This window comes from Homalodisca vitripennis, chromosome 3, assembly GCF_021130785.1.
Source record: "Homalodisca vitripennis isolate AUS2020 chromosome 3, UT_GWSS_2.1, whole genome shotgun sequence".
Lineage (NCBI taxonomy): Eukaryota > Metazoa > Arthropoda > Insecta > Hemiptera > Cicadellidae > Homalodisca > Homalodisca vitripennis.
Genome location: NC_060209.1, coordinates 152,884,869 through 152,904,375, shown reverse-complemented (window position 1 = coordinate 152,904,375; position 19,507 = coordinate 152,884,869). Strand labels below are relative to the sequence as shown.

Here is a 19,507-nt window from a genome sequence, read left to right as displayed (position 1 = left end):
AAAAACAGACAGCAAAGAGAAGAAATGTTTACAGTCACAATAGATAAAGAACAAATAAATAGCTGCAAAAATGTAAAACTATTGGGAGTTTGTTTTGATGAGCATATGACATGGACAGGACAAATACAAAACTTATGTAAAAAACTCAATTCTATTTGTTTTAATATGAGCTGTGTTACACACATCATAAGTTTAAAAACAAAGATGACCCTATACTATGGCTATTTTTACTCAATTATGAAGTTTGGAATTACATTGTGGGGCTCAGTAGAGATAACAGAAAAAGTGTTAAAAATCCAAAAAAAGATTATAAGAATAATGACATTCTCATCCAGAAGAAGTTCTTGTAAAGAAAAATTTAAGAAACTGAAGATTCTTACTGTCCCTTGTGTGTACATGTATGAAGTACTGAGTCAAGTTCATCAAAACTTGAACTGGTTTTCTAAAGAAAAAACTATTCATCAACACAATACTAGAAATACCAATTTGTTAATATATCCTGTACACACCACAGCCATATTTAAAAAAAATTTGTATTATATGGGTATTAAACTTTACAACAAATTGCCTAACAATTTCAAACAAATGCCACAAGTTGAATTCTTAGATAGAATAAAAAGTATGTTTGTCAAAAAGGCTTATTACAAGATTTCCGAATTTCTAAATGACAAAAACATAATAATCTAGTTATGAAGATTAAGTGTTTTCTCCTAAAAAACTTAATTTAATATAATACAAAATTCAATAATTTATCTCCATTTTGTTTTTTGAATATTGTTATATTGTTACCAATTTTATTGTTTGATTTGTTAATGGTTTTATTAATTTTATTGTTTTACTTGTTAATTGTTTTAGTAATTTATTGTTTTATTCGTTAATTATTTAACTAATTTTATTGTTTTATTTGTTAATTAGTTTAATGAATGATTGTTATTACATTATGGTGTACTACAATTTTAATGTTATCTGACTCAGGAATGCTTTCAAAATAAATGTTTGACATAGGTTTTAATACTGTTAATTAGTTTATAGTTAATTTATACATAGCTGAAAATGTTAATACTGTTATTTATAATAGAGCTTATTTATTTGTTAGCAAATCATTTTAGTTAGAATCTTGTTAAATCTATTAGTACTAACGATGGGAGACCGAAAAAAAGGGAAATTTCTGACTATGTCATCTGTCTTACCAGCATAGCTGGATCTTTGTAAGATGTAATATGACAATAAACATTCATTCATTCATTTGTGCCTCGAATATGCGGGGTTAGGTGCAGGGAAAAGAGTGTTGCTTTCTATATGTTCTTACACATATGTAGATGACATACCTGTCACTGTGCCTCGAATATGCGGGGTTAGATGCAGGGGAAAGAGTGTTGCTTTGGGAGTTCCTCAGGTGCTTCAAGAACTCATTCTGGTACTGAGACGTCTTGGAGACACTGTCGGGTGTTTTGACAGGCTTTGACCATGAAGCGCCTGAGTAATTGTTTTTCTGGGTGATTACAAAATAGTTTATATTAATAATCACTCGATCCTTGACACAAATTATTATCATAACACAGATTAAAAAATTACATCACATTCACAACTTAAGGAGGTCAGTGCACCATTTTATTTATTTATTTTTTTTACAAAAATGTTTCTTGTTGCTGTTTTATAGCCTGCAATGTCATGTTTGCAATGGTATGTAACAGTTGAACCTTTATTAGATTGTAAAGCTATTCTAAAAGTACTTATACGAGAGTATGACAATTATTTGTTAGCTGGAATTAGAATCATTCCTTCCATCAAACACCACACATGCTATTTTTACTTATTATAGATTAATATATACTATCTGTTTGTTGTGTTGGCTAACCTGGTAAATGGTTTTTGTGTGCTGTTTGTTTTGATTACATGACATGTAAAAAAATAAGTGTTATTTGGGATCACATTCCAAAGAAAATATCTGTGGGAATAAGAAGACAAAAACTTGAAGTAAGTTTGGCAGTAGTTTTAATGGTAGATGAGTAGTGATCTGCAAGATACTTTTACACTGTGGCCAAAGACCAGGCAATCATCTGATTTGTATCATGGTACGACTCTAACAAAAAGGAACATAAGTTAGCATTAAGGACACCTATCTACTTTCGCACCAACCCCTTGGAATAATGCTGTTTAATTTTGACTATGAGGTAAAAAAGCAGGATTTCTAGGTCAAAAACCTACATCAATAATAATTTGATTCGTTACATGAAAAGTGAAACGTGTGTGTATACAGGAGTGGAACATCAGAAATACCATAAATCCACTGTGTAGGAAATGAATTCATTTCATCTTTCATTATAATAAGAATAATATCATCAATTGAATTTTAAGATATAAAAAAGTTTACATTTTGTTTATAATGAGTACAGATCTAAAAACTTATGAAAATATGCATTACACATTTAATAAAATATAAACTTGAAGTGAGGTACAAAAGAAAGATCATTACACTGAAACAATGTTGAGTATGTAAACATCACCAGAGCATCAGCATGATTCGTCTTAATACCACATGGAAATTACTTATCATAGTATTTAGAGTGCTTGCTAATAAAGAGGACTATTTAAAATATTCAGAGTGGTGTTTTGTTAAATGCTATCTAAGAACAGAACTGCGTACTGGTCAGGAGAATGACACACTTTTTATTTACAAGACAATCTAGATTTTAATAATCAAAGCTTTTATTTAGCAGTGCACAGATATCATACAAAATAATGCAATTCAAAAAAGATAAAATACTAACGTCATTGTGTACAAAATGTACTGTTTATATGTTATTGAGGTATCAAAACACCCATGGACTCCTCTCCATCTGAATCCACTGACATCCATATTTCAAGAAAGATCGACTGCGACGACTGGTAGCAAGTGTGAATTGTCTAATGCTTCCCCAAACACTACTACTTCATCGGGGCTGCGATTGGCCAGCTCGCGCTCGCTCATGTGAACCTTTCCATGTGATCAGGTACACCACTAAATTGCGCCAGGACCAGCTGCTGTGATTAGGCTTGTGCAATTCTCGTTCAAGTAAGAATCAGACCTTACAATATAGTCGCAGCAACAATGTATCTTGTTTCATGTAATTGCAAGTTGTAGAGATTTTCATGGTTTGTAAATTAAATTCATAGCTTAATTAAAGGTTATTTTATGGTGAATTAAATTAACGGCTTAGTCACGGTTTTCATGGGCAAGTGGGGACCCTGAATCTGAATTTATTTTCGGTTTTCAATTAGAAGTACTTATTGCCATAAAGGAGTTTAATTTTCTTTGAAACAGAAATAAGCTTAGTGTATTTACTTTGCACACATATATCATTATTGCTTAATTTACTAGTAAAATGTAAATCACTGCATTGCAAGATAAAGTGTGTTTACCTTACTGTCATGTTTGGTGTCCAAGGTCCCCCCACTACTAAGGTCATTTAGCTCCTTCAGGTCTTTCATGACATCAATCAGCAATGCCTGACTTTTGCTCTGTGGAGTCTCCACCTTTATTTCTTCTACCACCTTAAAAAAGTGCACAGAATGATTTAGAATATGAGTTTCAATAAGTAAACTTAGTTACTGTTGCTACTTGATCGCTTAATAAGTGTTATGGAAAAAAAAACTGGCATGCAGGAAATAATCTTAATTAATAATATTATATTAGATTTTATTATTATAAGATTAATAATAAAAAAGTAACATGAAAGTCATAGAGGAATAACTAAGCAGTAACAACTTTTTAACAGACTACAACTATTTTACCTTGTTTTACCAAATTTCCTAATTATGATTTGTTAATTTTAATAGAAATAGGCTCTTTTTAAATGCACAGGCTCAAATTAAAAATATATTGGTTCTTCATCAGTTGGTCTTGTCTCCAGTTTTACCTTATGTATTAGGTGACGAGTCTACATGCTTATTCTGATTGGTAGAAGTGGCAAATTCATCTCAGATTGGCTTGAAACCAGTTTCGATTCTTTAGCTTGGTGATGAATCAAGGTGTCCATTCTGGTAAATAAAAGGAGTCGTTTGGACCAACTGAGTTGCCTGAGAGAAACCGTGGATTCAACATCATGTTTTACAAATCAACGCAGACTGAGGGTCCATCAACCTGACTTCTACAAGATCCTCAAATTTGCTGGTTCTCATATTGTATTTATTAAGCAAATATCATGCACAGTTTCTTAGAAAGAATCTTACATGTGGGATAGACGTGCACTACAGTGATCGCATAGCATGCAGAGATTTCTGTATTATGTCCTCTAAGTTTTGTACTGGAAGATCTTGTGTCTTAAGAGCACAATATTGATATTTTCTACAGTGTAGACTACCAATTATGCATTCAACTTCACCATTTCCTGAGGAAAAAGGAATCGCAGGAAAAATTTAACGTCTTGATATTCCGTGATCTAAATGTATGTGCATGAAAGTTCCAAAGGTGAAGAAAAAGATTTTGGGCCATCCTACAACAGTACTTGAAGACACATCTCAGCAATGATATGCAAATAGAAAATGTGACAATTTATCAATAATAGTCAGTAGATACATATTTCTCAATTTTATTGGAAAATGACCTTTGAAGTCAATGTTGTGACTTCAAGATGCTTTTACAAGAGTTCCATTAAATTTGGGCCCATAACATATATAACAATTCCTCATGAGCTTTCAAGTTAGTACAGACAATATCCAGTGAGTATGTCTAAGATTCTTGCATTTTAACCAATAAATCATATGGGTAATTCCAGTATGACAAAGCGACTGGTAAAGCTGATAAGAGTTCAGTGATGTTATCAAACTTACACGCTCAGGGCAACATCTCAACTTTAATATTATATATTCCACCTCAATCTAAGTAGTGCAATCTCGGTGAAGAGGTATTCTCATTGTCTCATTAGGTGCACATTTTTTTGTAGTCTGGGTGTCTCTATCTAATGTTGCAACGATGTGGGGGGTTTGTTTTAACCTTCTTCGTTCTTCGTCACCTACTTTGGTACTATCTTTAGATCCCTTCAGACGAACATGACTTCAGATTTCAGGAGTCAAGTCTGCAACAGCATAAGATTTCAGATGCTGGACGTGAGAGGAAGGTGAACTGGAGCTAAACTCAACATTCGCATTGAATCAGCTCTTTCCACCATAACTGTGTTATGGGTTCATTCAGTTCTTGCAAAAATGCATCACCTAAAGAAGCAGTAATTTCCTCTAAGACAAGTTTTAGATTTTTTACAGAGATGTATGAATTACCCTTTGATTTTGGAATTACTGCATTCTTCTTTTCTACTGGGACAATTTGAATATTTCATATAGATAGCAGTTACTATGCAAATATTTCACTTGTCTTCTTCACGTAAGCAAATGTAAAATACCTAAAATGTATGTAAGTTTTACAATAATTTTTATTGATAAAATTATACATTTTTTTAAATTAAATTTTCAGTAATTCTCATTTTGTGTGAGTCTTCCAAAGATTTGGTTGAAAAAGCTAAGAAACTCTTGAAAATTTAGCTAGTAGAAATGAGTGAATCTAGATTTGAACTAAATTACTAGGTTTAACATACTTTCAAATCTTGGTAAATAGGTTATACTCATTAATGCAACTGTTATGGAATAAAGAAACTGACAGACCAAAAATAACATTACTTAAGGCTTTTATTAATGAAACGTCAACAAGATTACTATTAAAACCAAAGTCATATGATAGAATAAGTTCACCTTGTTGTAATGTACAGGTGGCGGTGGCGGTGCAGGAGTGGAGGGGGCCAGGAGACTTTCGCTGATGATCTGACTGAGGATATCTGTGGCAGTGGTCGTCTCATCACTCATTCGTCGTTCAGTGTTCGCACTCTTCTTGCTGCTCTCTACAACGGCAGTGTTCTGCACCCACCACCACAGTATTACAAACAATAAATGTTAAATAATTTCAGGTTTAGGACCCCAATCATTATCATCTGGTTCCATACAGAGTTACTTATCATACAAATTAAGAAAGATACAGCATTGAGCTGTGTTATATGACACACAATAAACATTATTTATAAAAGTTTAAATTTTATTACTTTACATAATAATGATTAAAAGGAATAAAACTATATAATTCTGAAAGAGTTCTTATTGTTTTCTATATATATATATATATATATATATATATATATATTTCAGAGAGTTAACTAAATAATGTGCCCTCTGCTTGTGACAAAGGTTTCTAAATAAACATGTTGATATCTACAAAGTTTTAGATTTAACAATTTTATATATACATTTTTTAAATTCAAACTTTCTAAACTACGCAATTCATCCTAATTCTAATTTAATTATAAAATTCTTCCAAACTTATATTGCATGACAGATTATAGAACTCCTGTATATTGCAATATATCTGAAAAGAAATATTGTTTAAATTGGCTCATAAAAAGTTCAAAGTCCATAAAGCTTTTTAGTTTAAAAACATGTATTGGTTTTTATCTGCAAGAAATAAGTTGTATAGGTCTCCTCTATATATTGTATTGACATATTCCTAATTTCAGGATGACAGGTGTTATTTACATACATAGAAATAACATAGCTAAGAATTGATCCCTGAGGTACATCATATTCTAAATTTAGTGGTAGCGAAAATTTACTAGCTATTTCTATTTTGTTTAATTCTGCTTACTAAGTAAGACTGAATTCAACTTTATGGTATTTCATGAATGCCACAGCTATGAAGCAGCAGATACCAGAAATCTCAATTTTCATTAAGAAAAGAATAGGTGTCAGATAACAGAAAAATGTTTCTGATGTTCTGATGGTTGACACTACAAAATGTTTTGGATGGATCTAAGAATATACAAATTATTTAGTTTGAAACCTCCAGCTATTAAGAATGATGTAGCATCAGTTGTTTACTTTCCTTTCCAAATCTGAACATGGAACTTTGATTAGTTATTGTATATTTAAAGATATCCTAACAATCAAGATTTTACAAACTACAAGTAAAATAGATAAAGGACAAGAGTTTTAAGCTTCCATCCGATCTCCATTTAGAATATTTTAACAACTTATGAATATTTTTATTACCCAGGGAAAATTTATATTTAAAGGAAAACAGTTATTCAGTTGAGTAATGTTTTGAAATTTTTTATTGGATGCAACGAATCTGTTGATTGTCTAAAATTTAAGCATTGTATAATTACCAAAATTTATTGGTAAAACTGGTGTTTCAATCATAACTAAAACAAGGCTTTTATTGGAAATTTTAAAACTGCAATTGGAAGATAATTTTTGTACTGTGATTTAAAAAAATGATTATACCATTGCAGCTTAAGAGATTTCAGTTTCGTCAACAGCAAGTTATATAGATGAAGATTTTTTCAAGATTTTCACAATATTTATTATATCCCAAACTGTCTGTTTACTTAGTATGAATTTGGTGTTACAGTAATTATATGCTATATTTATTTGCAAATTAAAAAATTTTGGTTGTACAGTAAAAATCCAACTAATTGATTTTTGATTATGCAAGCCACTGAGTTAACTGAAACATTTTGTAAATTACCTTTTAGGAAGCATGTATAGAATTTCTGTACAAATATACGTAAGGTCTGTTTTTGACTTTTTTTTACCGTGCCATGCCATTTGCTTGGCGCAACGTGGTGTTGATGGTTCGAGCAATTCAAATAGGGGATTAAAATGTGCCTCATGGTTGCAGTTTTATTAATATATAAAGCATTTTTATTAATTAATATTTGTTTTTCTATAACTTCAGATATTTTATTGCAATCTCTATATAATCTGAGTTTTTCTGTATCCGAGGTAGACCTTAATCCCCATTCAGCTCGGTTAACTGGACACAAAATGCTGCTTTAATAATAATAGAAATAACATTTTTGTAAAAATTTAATATGACATTATCAATGGCAATAGCACATGGGTGAATTTATATATAACCAGATCAAACTAAATTTTTATCCTTCGATTTATATACTTCTACTACATTTTTATTATAGTCACCAACTAATAATAAAAATACATTTTGAATTTATTCATTTAGCATCTTTTATCATTTTCACTCATCAATTGATGTAAAAATTATGCCTAGCTTCTCTAAAAGAGATCTAATAGAACAGATGAACAGATTATTTTTGTGAATCTTATGCCAGACATATTTGTTGACAATACAAACAGTATTTAGTAAGTCTTGGACTTGATTGAAGTTTCAATAACAATGACATCTCTTTCTCCCTCAAATTAAGTTCTTTGGTGGAGGCTCTTAAGATGAATGTTTTGAATTTAAAAGCATATATGGATTGAATATTGAGTTAATATTCTAAAATTAAAATTTCAGATTTAAGTTTATCACACAATAAATTCAGTTAATAATAAAAAAAATTTGTATTAACAATATTGCTTACATATACCTTACATTGTACATGTATATAAAATATGTATAATAGATATAATAATACGTTTAATAAATAAAGGCATTATATAATATGTAGTCTATGTTATGGCATAAGTCCAGATAGAAGCATGCGTCTTTATTGAAGCTTGTCATGCTTAGACTGAGTGCATTAGCACACAAAATTGGCACACTGTTTTATAAATGAGTATGTGATATATACACACTACGGTTTTCTTTGGGGAAGCTCATAAAGTCATAAAAGTAATTGTGTAATTCCAATAAAATATTAAACGTTTAATTCCTAGAACATTAGATTAAGACACATTGCAAAGAGTTAATAAAATTCTAAAATTTTATCTCTATTATATATATTTTTTAATTTAAAGTACTTTACTATCTGTTAAACCTTTCTTGAAACAGCCATTTTAAAAGACAGCGAACCATTGTGCACAGTATTTGCCATTGGTCTCTTATGAAAGAATATAGGCTACAACTAAGAATTTTAGTTTTCTGGAACTCATTCAATTATTCTGATAGTGTTTCTGTGTATTTTACGTGTAACACTTTGGCACGTTACTCACCAGTTTGTTACCGTTATACATACTTGGGTGTGGCCTTTATTATACATAACAAATTCTGTGTACATGCGCATAAAGGTATTATTAATAGCTATTACAAAACAAAATATTAATCACCACAGTTGAAATTAGGATTTTTAATATTCAACCCACAGAACATATCTTAGAAAATTATTTTTAAAACTTGACAAGAAAGCGTGTTATTCTCCATCAAAGAATTTACACCCATTCCATGTGTGAAATTGTTAAATAGGTTGTATTTCCAAGAAACGAGAGACAATTTGTGTTGTATCAGAACACAAACTAGTTTATTGTGATATCAATAGGGAAATATTCCTCAATGAAGAAATTGATTGTCAGTTGGATAGTTTTGATGGGGATTGAAGTGTTAGTATTAAAAGAATCAAAATAACCAAATCACAAGTTTTACATAGGTCCTATTTTTTATCTTACACAATTGGAAACAACAATCAGACACCTTACTAAGTAAAAACGTGGTCTAATATTGATGTTATTTTTAACACAGTGGCTAAGACTATCAAATTCAGGGATGGACAAGGTACCCAGGCCAGTCATGTGCCATATTACATCAAGTTTAACGTAAAAACAGAATCCAGTTGTAATCTGCATCATTAAAACCTCAGTCACTACTTGAATCAAAGACAATGGTTATGTAATATTGGAGTGAAGAAAGTGGAACATATGCAATTCCAATTTGGAAAAAGAATTATATAGGGGAATCAACAATTTTTTTAATAAACACTAAATATTCAGTTAATTTTTGAAGTAAAAAAAAAACTTATTTATATCAAATTATTAAAGATTAAAAACCAGCAATTAAATTTCAAAAATCGTTTATGAAGAATTATGTCACTCGAGCGACAGGTATTCTTCCTAAACACAACATTAATTAAGTCTCTGCCTGAAGACGCATGTCATTAATAGGCTCTAATTAATTGAATCAAATTCCTCTGTAATTATATGTTTAAATTCCATTCAAATGTGGGGTTAATTACTGTAGTCATGCTCTTTCAAAAACTTTCATGAAAAACTACAGTTGTTTATTGTATAACAGTTGGTGATGGCAAGTCTCTGGGAATAGATACCAGGTTACTAAATTATTAGCATTTAAAACAGTAACATTTAAATATACAATTTTCAAAACTAACCAACAAGTCGGGTTATAAATTCTATGTTCAACTGTGAATTGAAGTTATAATGATTGCCTAACAATGATGGTGATATTTTTTGACATGCTCTTGATGCCTCCAATTATTTTAATTTAAATTAAAAAAATATTTTTATATGTATATCAGAACTTGCAGAAATTTGTTACCAATGTTATCTACAGGTGTGAAAACTGTTATATATTATAACATTGTGACTAGAGACAATTATATTTCACTCAAAGTTAAAATAATGAAGACATATATATGTGTTGCTATGACTTATTTATAATTTTGGATAAAAAATATTCTATCTATTTTCCATTGTTCCACTGCTACTAGTAAGGTGGGCAGTCTGTCTGTGAATGTTTCCACCTCTGTCAGTTTATTACTAGACCATTCAACTATTCTGGTACTTCTATTGTCCACTGATCCACTGCTACTAGTAAGGTGGGCAGTCTGTCTGTGAATGTTCCCACCTCTGTCAGTTTATTACTAGACCATTCAACTATTCTGGTACTTCTATTGTCCACTGTTCCACTGCTACTAGTAAGGTGGGCAGTCTGTCTGTGAATGTTCCCACCTCTGTCAGTTTATTACTAGACCATTCAAATATTCTGGTACTTCTATTGTCCACTGTTCCACTGCTACTAGTAAGGTGGGCAGTCTGTCTGTGAATGTTCCCACCTCTGTCAGTTTATTACTAGACCATTCAAATATTCTGGTACTTCTATTGTCCACTGTTCCACTGCTACTAGTAAGGTGGGCAGTCTGTCTGTGAATCTTCACACTTCTATTAGTGTATTACTAAACCAAAAATAATCTGGTACTTTTATCAGTAATACCAATTGAGCACATGTGATGGAAGTTTTCAAACACTGAGATGTGTTTCTAAATAACAAAGTAAACACAACACTGCCCCCTTGTAAAAACATTGAACAGATAAATCAAGTTACACACTGACATTAGTTTATATTAAAAAATACTTAAGATTAAATTATTAACTGATACACGTCTGTGTAGTTTAACTTAAACATTTCCTGTATAATACTGAACAAGAAAACTGTTCAAAACCTTTGCTGAGCCATTCTAGACGTTGATGACTAATCTAAATTTAGAGATGGAATTATTATCATCTAATATAATATTTATTGAAATAAAACAGAGACATTTTACAAAAAGAATTCTGTGTTTTTCTTCCTATATGAACACCTAAATACAATTATTAGTAGCAGTAAAAAATTAGTTTTACACACACACACTTTGAGCGTCTTTGGCTTTCAAATTATATTTAATCGTGGGCTTCAATAATAAAAATATGTCTATTGTGAGAAGCGCTTTACATAACACAGCCAAGGACGAAAAATCTGTTTGGTGCAACAAAGAAAGCAGAGTGCACAACAAATAGCACACAGCCTACCTTCTGAGCAGTATGTGGCCACCTGTTATCAGTCTTTTTAATAACATTGCTATCACAATTATTTTGCAAGTGCCAGTTAGACTGAGTATTGAGTTGCAGAAGTCTTTGTTTACGGCTAATTGGTAAGTCTGAGCTGACCTAAATAAGAAAAACCAAATCAAAACAAACACAAGAGAATTGTTGTATACCAACTTAAATAACAATACAACACTATATGAACTAAAAATTATCAAATTTTACATGAGTAGAAGAAAACCACATCTTTTATAATCTTACGATAAACATGTATAGGAAGCCGTTATATTGGTGATATCAGTGTGATTTATTAGGTGTGCTATACTTCTGCTAATTATAACCTTTACTTATTACAGTAAATATTTATAAAAAATTTTGCAACTACATATTTTGGAATACATTTTTAATTTAAACATCTGAAATAATTAACTGCCTAGGTTAGCAGTGTCAAGCAACGCTTTATTATATAATGATTGTATGAAATCTCTTACAGTGCATAATAATCCTCCTGAACGCATTCTCTTAGCAATGAAAAAGATTTAAAATTAAGAGATTTAAAAAACGCAGCAGCTAAAAACATATGTTCATGAGGATATGCATACCCAACAAAATTTATACTCATATTTGACGCTGTTATTTTATTTAATGATGGATGTAATGGAAAAATCCATTGAAGCAAAAATCAGCCAAGAGTTAATAAATGTACTGAGAACATCATGGTTGTGTTTGATTGAAAAAATCTGGAAAGAAACAGAAGCTACCACCAAAAGAAGTAAGACAGACCAGAAATCTTAGAAGGTGCTTAAAAAGAAAAAAGATCGAGATCAAAACCCAGATTATGGTGCTGGCATGTTTTGAGAGTATTTTCATTGACTTTCTGCACACCACAGTTTCTTAACGTTTTCGTAAGTTTAATTTTTAATAGTAAGATACACTTTCCTCCAGAATATGACCGATGATTTTAAAATTATTTATGTCCATTCTTCACGATATTTTATGTCTACAGCATTAGAATTATACCTTTCTGTTATGAAATGAGATTATTTACTACCCCAACAGAACATTACACTGCTATAAGGCTCTTCGAGATATAAAAACACTAAATAACAATTATTAATTAAAACACAAGTGACACTTATCTAAAACTAGGGAAATCATAAGTTCACATCTTAACTATTTTCTGGTGAATATGGAAATAAATCATCAAAAGCATAAATTTCAGTTTGAAACATATATATATATATATATATTCTTTCATAGTTTTTTTAAAGCCTTTAACTCAGATGACTCCCTCCACGTTAAAGGTAGTTAACTCAAAAAAGCTGACTATTGTAAACAAAAGATATTTTAATATAGGTTGTGTGTAGGCTCAAGCAGAGAATGAAGATTACGTGTTATATACTTATGATGGGATATAATGGGATTGGCTTCTTTTATATGTTTGAGTTAAACTTCCATTATGTAACTACTTTTCATTGTCAAAATTTGAAGAATAAATAAATGGCCTCTACATGATTAATCAAATCCTGAATTTCCTACAGTTCAGATTGCTCATTTTGAGTTTTGATAACCTGTTAAATAAATGGTGAACTATCTCACCAAACAATTCCATATCTCATTACAGATTCAAAATAGCCAAAACAGATTTTGCTGTTATTAATCAGTCAAATTCTAATTTTACAATAGAGTAACATGCTGAATTTAGTTAGGAATCCTGTGGTACAACTGCCTCTAAATAATGAGAAGGAGATAAATATTTATGGATAGAGCCAACACTGTTTTAAACTATCTCTACAACTTGGCTGCTCAGAAAATTACAAAACCAGCTGTGAGCAACTCCTCAGAAAATTACAAAACCAGCTGTGAGCAACTCCTCAGAAAATTACAAAACCAGCTGTGAGCAACTCCTCAGAAAACTACAAAACCAACTGTGACCAACTCCTCAGAAAACTACAAAACCAACTGTGAGCAACTCCTCAGAAAACTACAAAACCAACTGTGAGCAACTCCTCAGAAAATTACAAAACCAACTGTGAGCAACTCCTCAGAAAATTACAAAACCAACTGTGAGCAACTCCTCAGAAAACTACAAAACCAACTGTGAGCAACTCCTCAGAAAACTACAAAACCAACTGTGAGCAACTCCTCAGAAAACTATAAAACCAGCTGTGAGCAACTCCTCAGAAAACCACAAAACCAGCTATGAGCAACTCCTCAGAAAACTACAAAATTGGGTTGGCTGTGAGCAGCTCCTCTGATGCCATAAAACTACAACGTCTTATTTAACACAATTCCATGGTCTACACTATCAAGAGTCTTCTGTAGATCACAGAACAAGGTACAGATGGCTTCTCCCTGAATGTTTTCATTTTGATTTATTTACTTCTTATAGCAAAACTTTAAAAGCCATTGTAACAATTGTTATGTTATATGTTCATCATAAATAGTAGTACATTATCAGTAAATAAAAATACATGGCCGGAGCCCAAATAGTTTAACAATTAAGTTATAAAAGAGGAATAACCAACAGAAAATTGTTAAGCACAGTTCATTATTCGCCTTGTAATTTTGTTGGTTTTATTACATATAAGGTGTGTTAAAATATTAACGGGAATTTAAAGTATAGTGGGTTTGGAGAGTCCGATTATAAAGATTTTTTTTATTTTGGTACTCAAGTTCATGACGTATAATTTAAAACTTCCAGCTGTATTCATAGTTTATTTTTTCAGTTCTTACATGTGTTTTATGAACTCAGTGATTTTTGTTTCTTACAAAAATGAATCAAAGAATTTGTATCTAATTTTGTGTAAAAAATGAAATAAAGTGTAGCATGGTGTGAAAAATGTTAACAAAAACCTATGGAGAGTCTGCTATGAGTAAAACAAGGGTTTGGTAAACAGTCGAAGAAATGGTTATGAGCGATTGCCATATTACAATCAGAAAAGTTACTGATGATGTTGGCATCAACTGACTCATGAAATTTTTCAAATGTTTCGGGTGTGAACAAAAACAGCAGCGAATGAATGTTGCTCAGGAGTCACTAAATGAAGTCAAGGGTGATGCAGAATTACTGACACTTATAACAAGTGACGAAACACAGGTGGAGACATTCACCAAAACCAAAAAAATGCTTGACAAGTGCAGTCAAACGTGAAGGTTATGCACACTGTATCATCGATTTTAATGGGATAATGCATCATGAATTCTTGCCACAAGATCAAACGGCCAATAAGGAGTACTAATATGTGTTGTATATTATTTTTAAACAGACATATATAGAATGTAATGTAAGCAATACTCAAAATAAAAATTGACACTGGAATACTCTTTGTTTTTTCAAACATTGTGAGTTTTCCTATAAGAGAGAAGGGTTTCAACTCACCAAGTATAATTTTGTAATAAAAATAAATATCTTAAATTGCTAAAATATTCCAAATTTTAGTTTGTTTCAGAATATATATGTATACATATATATATATATATATATATATATATATATATATATATATATATACATGTTTATGTATGTTTTATAGAAAATAAAAATTGTGTGGTTAAAATATGTAAAAAAAACACAAACTGCTACTTTTGTTGCTAGAATATGAGTTCAAAAATGTACTAAAATGTAAGATAAGCATTAAAACTGTTCTAATATATAAAATATAATATAACAGTTTAGAAAAAGATATGGACTATAAGAAATCATATATATGTCATTCCTACTTGATGATGATGATGGTATCAGATGATGGGCAGCAGAGAAACATTGATTTTAATTGGACGATAGCCTTCCAAAATGCACATTTATCATTGTAGCCTAAATGTTTTCCCACTAACTTAATTCTTACTTCCACAAACTATTTTTATTAGAAATTCACTATGTTCTTATGAAAGTTGTCAGTTCTGAAGTACTGTAATAATAAAATATTTTCAATATTTACAGTTCAGGTAGACTGATAAAACAAATTTTGAAAAAGAAGTTTAAAATATATACAAATACAAATATATATACAGTATTAAAATACTGAACAATATATACATTAAAATATTGAACAAAATGAAAATTGCAATAATTATATTACATATTTACAAAGCATTCATAAACTATCTAACTAAAAATTTGGAAAGAATAAAATAGGCTAAAATTAGTTTTCAATGGTTACAATATTTTACAAATATTTCAGGATGTAATAATTCTTTCCTATAATACTTTAATAACATTGTGCACTTATTTTATAAACACAAAATAACTAACTTTACAGTAAAACAACTCACAGAAACGGATTAAGTACAACACTAAAGTAAACCACATGATGGCAGAATTTTTTTCACTTCCAATAACAGGTGACTTTCAAGTATTCACAATATCATAATCAGCTGTAGGAAAAAAAGAGATAAGTCACTGGAATCACCAAATCTTTGTCAAACCAATGGTATTTGGATTGTGTTAGTTACATTAAAACGTGTGCTGTAACAAATGACAACACGAGCAAGTGTAACCGCCAGAACGGCAAAATCACCCAAAGTTCAGGCGATTGCCCAATTACAGGTTAATTTGAAAAACTTTGGAGAAAGATTTGGTTTTTTTATAGCTAAATTCAGAAAGGCTGTTATACAGTAAGTACTAAAACAATACGTAAATTTACACTAAGTAACACTTAAGTCTTGTAGAATCACTTTTGGTTTATTTTTTTGAGTATATTGAGCGGTCTCCAAAGGATTAACTGGAGTTAATAGTTAATTCATTCCCCAGTATGTGTTCAGTTAGGATACTGTAAAAGTCAACCTACTTGAATTCTATTTACTTTGGAACACACATAATTAGTTTTAGTTGAATATAAATATGTATATTAAGCAGCAAGTTCTGTAAAATAGTAGCATACCTACTTTATTTTAATAACTATAAAAATATAAAACCTTAACCTTTAGAATAACATTGACATTAGTCCCCGCAAACTCTATACTTGATCTCCATATCATATACACGGCTTCTCGTAAAATATATATGAAATTAGTTAAATACAACAGTAGACTTTAATTACGTAACTATTACACAAACATTGAAATCCACTGTCTCTAAGTATCATCCTTCATGATTATGAGTGATAAAAAGGAATTATCTTTTTTTTTTAAAGAAAAATATAGTGCTGCGTATCATAAACAAAGGAGGCCACAGTGCCTCCTGACTATGTTGTTGACGGGACTTCCTACGCATGCCATCACTTGCACAGTCTCCATAACGCTCATTCATTTTTGCTGACAATTTATGTTTAAAACTTACAAATATTTTGTAAAATGTGTGTTTAAAGAATACTGAGCCATTACATTAATCTACATTATCATTTTTGATTTCGATCAAACCTGTTTTCAAGACTTTGTTTATTGAACTAAATATTTTTGTTAAAAAATTGTTAATTAATTCTCAACACCATATCTAACATTGTAAGCAAAAAATTAATAAAAACAAAAAAATTAAACATATTTTAATATAAACAAAATTGTCAAACTGACCTCTTTTCTGCAGGGTGAGGGTGTGTTTGGATGATGCTTGTTGGTATCAGACATGTTGGCACTCAAACTGACACTATCACTGGCACGCAATGTTGTTCTCTCATTATTCGATACACTATGAATAACACTTGGTGTCCCACTTATACTACTATTGCAACTAGACAGGTCTAAAATCTTTTCACTCTTACAATTGTTCGTTTGACTACTATTTACATTTGTTAAAGGCAGTGATGCACCATTCATTATAACACTGTCTTGTTTCAGAAGATCGGACAAGGTAGTATTATAATCGTTACAGCTACTGTTCTCATTGGTCCTTTTTAAGAGGCAGTCCATTGAAAATGACTCCGGTTTTTCCGTCTTGATGGTCTGTTGGTGTGATGGTGAGGAGTAAGGTTTCTTCTGATGACTGGGAGATGTATCCAATGATGAGGTTATTTTAGTCAAGAGATTGAGCGGATTGGCACTCTTGGCCGCATGAGGAGTGTGAGGGGATACATCGCTGCTCGCACTCGTAGACACGTACAAAGGGTGCGGGGTACCATTGCTGGGACTGGTTTTGGGGTTGGCTGATGGACAACTCACAGAAATATTCAGTCTGGCAGAGTCACTTTTAGTCGGGCTGTGACTCGATGTGTGCTTAGACTTTCCACTGGAAAATACAAACTTAGCTTAGAACAGTTGGTGTATGTTGCAATCCAAATAATTATTAGAGATGACGATTGCTGAGGTAAATCTGAAACAACTTTTAACATTCTAATTACTGTAGATGTTGTTTTCAACCCTGAGAAAATTGAATATCAGTTTCATCCGTAAATGAATTTTGATAGTACATCAGAAACCCTAATAGGATTTCAGTTGACAAAAATCGCCAAAATCTTGTATACAACAGCGGGGGTACATAGTGACTGTGTATCACTAGGTTTTTTTTAAGAGCCAGCTGTACTGAAAAGACCTTGAGTTTTACCCCATAAGAACGATGTTGAATTTCACATATACATATATGCCCTTATTTTTGCTCTTAGTTATGGGAGGAGTCTCATTTTAAAGATATGATTATTACGCTTGTGTTGTGAAACAAGCTGGTGTTTTATGAATTACCACAATGTTTCAACCTTGAGAATACAGTTCTGAAGTTGATCGATGGTTAGATGATAGTGACAGTGATTAATAATAATAAAGAAAAGAATTTATAAAAAAAATCCATGCACAAATTTATGATTTGTCGTAAACAGCAATTTTAGAGATAATGAGCTAATAACTGTTTATAAATATATCAATGAGGGAAATAATTCTGTGGAATTTGAACTGGTCGAGGAGGAGAGCCCTACTGAAACTACTGGTATTACTCATACCAGCTCTGGCTACTAGCTCTAGGTAGTAGGTATTTCAAATCGTAAGAGGTAAAATAACTCTAATATACAAAGGCTAACTTAATAGGTCTAAGAAGCAGAAAATAAAATGTTGTGATAGTGATTGGTTCCGACTTTGCTAAGGATAACAAGCCTATAATTTATAAATTTTGGAACTAATCCAGGTGTAAATGGTTTATATCTACAAAGATTGGAAAATAACGCAATATAGAATCATATGCTCTTGATCAAGTTTTTGGAAAGGAACTTTAGTATATGATAAGCATTGAAACAAGTTAGGAAAAATGCATGATCATTGAAAGAGGGTTTTTGAAAAGTGATAAAAAATGGGAACACATCATTGCTGACTGTGAAGTACTTTATGACCTAGTAAGTCGAATCAGAGAACCTAATAACTTGCAACAATACTGGATACACACTAAAAAATCTTAAGAACTCTTTTTTTAACCAAGTAATGAGTATTGAGCGGTTTACACCCATATCTAGGTTTTTGCATTTTTATGACACTGAAGTGGAAAGAATCAATGAAGGCGAACTAAAAAATGGTATGGCCTGTATTGAGATACCTTGAGACTAAATTTTAAAGATTTATGGACTGGAAGAAACAATGCCCTCGATAACACCCTCCTAAAAATGAGTTGTAGGGATATGTTCTACCTTCAAAGTGTATGTTGATAACGACAAAACTGACTATTTGGTTGCAAGTGAGACTGTAGTTTTTGACCTAAAAGAACCTATCTTTGGAAATGGACATGTGTATTCCTAGAAAACTCATACATCACCATTTCTGCACACTAAATTTTAAATAAAAATGTTTACACTGCACTTACAACAAGAAAATGCATGCCGCAAAGTCTTCCAAGCAACCAAGTTAAAAAGAGGAGATGCAATTTGCAGATCAGAAAGAATGTTTTTTAGCAATTAAAAGGAACGAAAGATGTATAAATACTTTTGTCTTTTCATGCAGGGATCGAATTTATAAGGAGAATAACAAGTAAGATGACATGAGAAGGCCGAAAAACATCATTGGTTATAAAAGAGTATGCTCGTGT

The 19,507-nt window shown here is 31.2% G+C and overlaps 1 protein-coding gene across 1 annotated transcript in view; it reads right to left on the bottom strand.

Moving 5' to 3' along the window:
- LOC124358409 (ubinuclein-2) overlaps positions 1–19,507 on the bottom strand; it is a 78,016-nt gene that overhangs the window by 20,761 nt on the left and 37,748 nt on the right. The window contains exons 14-18 of the mRNA XM_046810709.1: positions 17,083–17,734; positions 11,557–11,694; positions 5,725–5,886; positions 3,403–3,534; positions 1,329–1,492 (exon numbers count right to left, since the gene is read on the bottom strand). Of these exons, the coding sequence (XP_046666665.1) occupies positions 1,329–1,492; positions 3,403–3,534; positions 5,725–5,886; positions 11,557–11,694; positions 17,083–17,734 (1,248 nt within the window). The remainder of the gene's footprint in view (positions 1–1,328; positions 1,493–3,402; positions 3,535–5,724; positions 5,887–11,556; positions 11,695–17,082; positions 17,735–19,507) is intronic.